Source organism: Stenella coeruleoalba, assembly GCF_951394435.1.
Source record: "Stenella coeruleoalba genome assembly, chromosome: 3".
Classification (NCBI taxonomy): domain Eukaryota; kingdom Metazoa; phylum Chordata; class Mammalia; order Artiodactyla; family Delphinidae; genus Stenella; species Stenella coeruleoalba.
This window is the reverse complement of record NC_137148.1, coordinates 69,397,488-69,402,430: the sequence shown is the minus strand read 5'-3', so window position 1 is coordinate 69,402,430 and position 4,943 is coordinate 69,397,488. Positions and strand designations below refer to the sequence as shown.

At 33.2% G+C, this 4,943-nt stretch overlaps 1 protein-coding gene across 1 annotated transcript in view; it reads right to left on the bottom strand.

The window, feature by feature from the left end:
- Positions 1–4,943, bottom strand: part of RASA1 (RAS p21 protein activator 1) — a 111,430-nt gene that overhangs the window by 3,405 nt on the left and 103,082 nt on the right. The window contains exons 22-24 of the mRNA XM_079918105.1: positions 4,821–4,909; positions 3,470–3,547; positions 1,127–1,261 (exon numbers count right to left, since the gene is read on the bottom strand). Coding sequence (XP_079774231.1) covers positions 1,127–1,261; positions 3,470–3,547; positions 4,821–4,909 — 302 coding nt within the window. The remainder of the gene's footprint in view (positions 1–1,126; positions 1,262–3,469; positions 3,548–4,820; positions 4,910–4,943) is intronic.

The window sequence follows — 4,943 nt, the reverse complement described above, 5'->3', positions numbered from 1 at the left end:
CTAGACAAGGAAAAACAGTATGAAATTAATTAGTAAATAAATGAAAGCTTGATCAAATCTCAGGGATGGGAACCTGGATTTGAAAAAAGCCATATAAATGCAAAGGAATAAATAAAATATTATTACCATTCTACTCAAAAACATAAAATTGTAAGTATGTATCATTCAGCCCTTGACTAGGTCATATTATTTTGGTTGAAATAGAAGAGAATTTTTGTACACTAAACAGAAACTCGTTTGCGTTTGGCATTTCATACCTACTTAGGCCAGAACACTCTCTAGAATAGAACACCTTACAGAAGAAAGATTTATCATTATAAATGACACATCTTAAGCCCTATAGGAGCACATGAGGGCAGTCAGGTTACAGCCTAATAATTCTCCAATAAGATTTTTTTTTAATACTTAAAGCAAGTCAGTGTGGCAAGAAGGCATTGTACATGCCAAGGGCATATAAGGGGGTCCATGGCACATATTCTGCATAAGTTTCTCAAGTGACTGGAACCTAAATGATCCATGCTGTTATCTAAACTCGAAAAACCTTGAGAATTTTAGAATCTCAGATTGAGAACTCAGAATCACCACTCTCAATGTGTTAATCTCTTCTATAAGGTCCTTGCCAAATGGTTGGCCACTGTGGTGACGGTTCTTAGAAACTGCCATTTTTGATAAGCTCTTCTAAGGCCACACTAAACAATCTCTGGATCTGGAGCTTAAAATATTTACCAATCTTCCTGAATAATTCTCGTGTGTTTGACAGTTTGAAAAGTACTTGGCCAGGCACCATGTGTATGACAGAAGAGACAGAAAAAGCCACATCACTACTGACATCAGTAGCTCACTTACCATTTTCATACATGCCACTGAAGTGCATGAACACCACTTTTCAGTAGAGTTCACATTAACTTAAAAGCAAGATGTGACATTTTGCAGTATGAAAAATATGTAATCTTAGTCTGGGCTCATTATTCCTGTTTGCTGAGATCTTTGTGGATTATGATTCAGATTCTCAAAAACAATATAATAAGACTAATTCAGCTATTTATCACCTCCCAAAGAATCCTATGTTGACATTCTGCTTAAGTGTGAGGAACATCATTGTTAAAAAAGGTTGGCAAAAACCTACCTGCTGTGCACCACGCTCATTACTGAGCGTTCGCAGTTCATCTGAATGGGCCACACAAATCTCATGCAATGCTGCTAAATCACGGGAAAGGTCAGTTCTAGAATGCTCTGTAGTGTCCGGAAGTTCAGGTACATTCTTTAAGGGAATCATAAAACTGCATTTAGAAATACAACTCTTTATAATCTCTTCTGAAAAGATCCTAACTGGTACAGCAGATAAAATTTAACACATAATATTCTCTTAAAATGTTCTTAAAATTCAACTTGATAGATTTTGTGACCTCAGTATTCACACAAAACCAAGTTTCATTTTCTTCAACCACACGGCAGAATACTGTGCAATATTATTTTTTTAAACTGGAACGTAAATAATTCAAGCATTAACTGCCAATCTGGATTAATGCAACCTAAACTTAAAATTCCTCCACTCCTTCAGACTGAGTTTCATTATTAAACTACTATAGTTTGTCCAAATTGATCAGCATATATAAATAAGAGCTACATTACAAAAGCATTGATGAGAACCTTTCAGGCCTATAATTATCTGTGGACTCTGCCCAAAACACTTGCTAATGTGTAGAAATGATGTGTTAATTACGGTATCTTTAGATAAGGTTCATAAAGTAAATTAGTGCCAATACAGTACTACCAACTTGTTATAGTAACTAAGTATTGATTTTATTTTGAGCACTGGAATAAAATTTAACGCGAGTTTAGATTACCAGTGGTTTTAAACAAATCTATTCCTCTCCCTAATGGTGACAGTATTTGCTATACACTCCTAAAAACTGCAAACTCAGTTTTCTATGGTCTAAAAAAAATAATTAGAATATAATTCATTTTTTTTCAGTGAATGAAGGCTTCTAGAGATGGGATGCTTCTAGAGATGCTATGAAAGACAACCACATTTGCCTTTAAAGAGTTTACAACCTAGTAGAGAAGACACAGACTAGATGTAAACTGATCACAGAGTTATATATATCAAAGGATATGCAGGATACTTAGGAAGCAGAACAAAAGGTATTATTTAGTTCAGGTTTAGGGCTCAGCAAAGCCTGCCTGAAGGAGACGTTTGAAGTGAGTCTTATTTGACTTATATAGGTGTAAAGCAATGGAAGAGTATGAGGAGACTGGAAGAGTATTATAATATTGGAATTCTAAGCAATCTGAAAGGCTAGATTGTGTGGCATAACTAGGAAAGTGATAGAGAAAGCTGGACTGTAGACATGTGATTATGGAAAGTAAATGGAATCCTAATCTTGAATCTACACCTAGAAATGTGTCTTGAGATAAACTAGCTAGCCTTAAATATTGGACAGTTTCATACAGCTCCTTAAACATCACTACAGTAAAAAAAAAAAAAATTTCATCATGGACCAACTATATTTTTTTGGTAATCGGAAATATTTATATGCTTCAAAACTTCCCAGGAGTTCACATATAGGAACATGATGGCCATTTAGCATCTGCTCCTTTATTTCTCAATTTCATTATCAATATGGACCAACACTATAAATTTCTTATACCTGAAGCTGCAAACTAGGGGCCCACAGGCTGTCCTGACTGGTTTGACTGTACAGTGGTGTGGTGGTTGTTTACTTGTGCTTTTAAGTGAATCTGACTGTATTAAAGCAGAACATTCTCCTACCCTAGCATTCCCTAGTGCCATACACCTGGCTAAATTCACATCTCTTTTCTGGTTTCTATATATATGAACTGAATTGCTAATAAATTTATTTAGTTTTTAATTGATGCAGTATCTGAAAATCTATAACAAGAAAATTTAACTTTACTAAGAAATCCAGGGTCTTAAAAATTATTTTTAAAATCCCATTCTTAATTTTATAATCACAACTTATTTATAAATGCCTAAGTAAGGCATATGTAGTCCCACTGAATGAAGTTTAACACCAAATCCATGTATTTTATTCTTAGAAAAGCCACAGGAACATACATTCTCCAGTCCATTTACTTATTAAACTGGCCAGAACTATGGGTTATCCATCTTGTTTCAAATTCCACACAGTAGCAGCAAAGTTAAAGTAGCTAAAGCAGCAACAGAATGTCATAGTGGTGAGGTGGGACAAACTAAAAATTGACACAGGCAGTTCAAAAGCCACAGTCCTCTATTCTTGGTGTAAATCATTCAGTGTAAGAATAAATTGTTATAATTATATCAAATGAAGTAATTTGTTTAAGAAGGTAGACAAAAATATGCAGCTTTTTTGTTTTGTTTTGTTTTAAGCTCTAGATAGAAAAGCTTTCTAAAGGTTGTTGCTTCAATGAGTTATACTCAGCTATATTAAGTATAGATGTCAAAGTACTTGAAAAATTATATGCATACCCCAAGTTCATCTAAAAACATGATCATACGATGTTTGTTACTTTTGATGAATGGATTGACACCTTCCATGTAAGGCTCCTAAAAATATAAAAATAAAAAGCTTACTATATATGCATCAGAAACATTATCTGGTCCATAACAAAAACCATACATGTAGCAAAAATTCTTATAAATCAAATTATCAGTAGCAGCACATTATTCATAAGAATTGACGTAATTATACAATGACCATATTTTTCCTTCTAATATAAGCAAGCAGCTACTCTGAGGAATAGGAGTATGGAGTACTTTAATAAACAAACAAATTCTGGATGAAAAAAAGCACACATAGCCTAGCAAACACAATTTCTTATATGTAGGTCATTCAAAAATAATTAGTGAGAAACTGTCAATATTTGCCAAGTACCCAGAGGTTATTAGAACCTAGCAGAGAATATAGGGAATTAAAATATAGTGTGGTAGGGACTGCAATAAAAAATTGGTACTCATAACCTGCCTCAGGGTTCAGATGAATTCAAAAGCTGAGTCATACTATAAACTGCTTCATTCTAAAATCTTAAACCGATTCGAAAATATGCTATGTTGTAAAACGGGGAAGGGTTAGTATTAATACACACTCTCTTAAAATCAGTAAGATGAGATAAGGACCTCAATAGACGATTCCAAAGAAACAGACATGAAAAGTCATACAGTTCTAAGAGTAATGAAATAATGATACAAAAAGTAACATGCTTATCAGATTGTCAAAAATAAAAAAGTAATACTAGTTGAGTTTTGGAAAGGCTGTGGGGAGCAAAATGTCTTCTTACTTAGTACTTTTACTCCAAAGTTCATTTAAAGAAATAACTGGACAAGTTTGAAAGGAAGTACATATAAGGATACTTGTTATCTGTTAATATTAACAAAAGCAGATGACATAGTATTATCCGTACCAGAACATTAACAGTCATTATCTTTAGATAGTGGGATCACATATGGGTGTTTTAAAAACTCATCCGAATTTTAATATTTACAGAGAATGTTTATTATGCAATACATAATAAAATTGATTGGGGTGCATTTAGAAATATGCTCATTGATTTTTATATTTAAAAGTGAAAGAATCTGATTATACTGGAAATTATACTGAAAAAATACCTTTCTATACTACTAGCGAAAATGGTGGTCTTTAAAATTCCACTATTAAAAAGTAAAATCTAAAAGCATCTAAAAATATGAACATATCAACAAAATCATAAATTATCTTTATGAAATATCCACTGTTGAAAATTTACTTATGCCATATTTCCTGGTTTTATCGTGTCAAAGTTTCATTCATAAATGACATTTTAAAGTATCAAAATGTTTTTACCTTAGCTCCAAATTCCACAAGATTTGCTAAGTTCTGCACAGACTTAGCCACTAATATCAGTGTTCTTGCAGCAATAGGAGATGGGGAATCTATAAGAGAATTGGGCACAGCTAATGACACCAA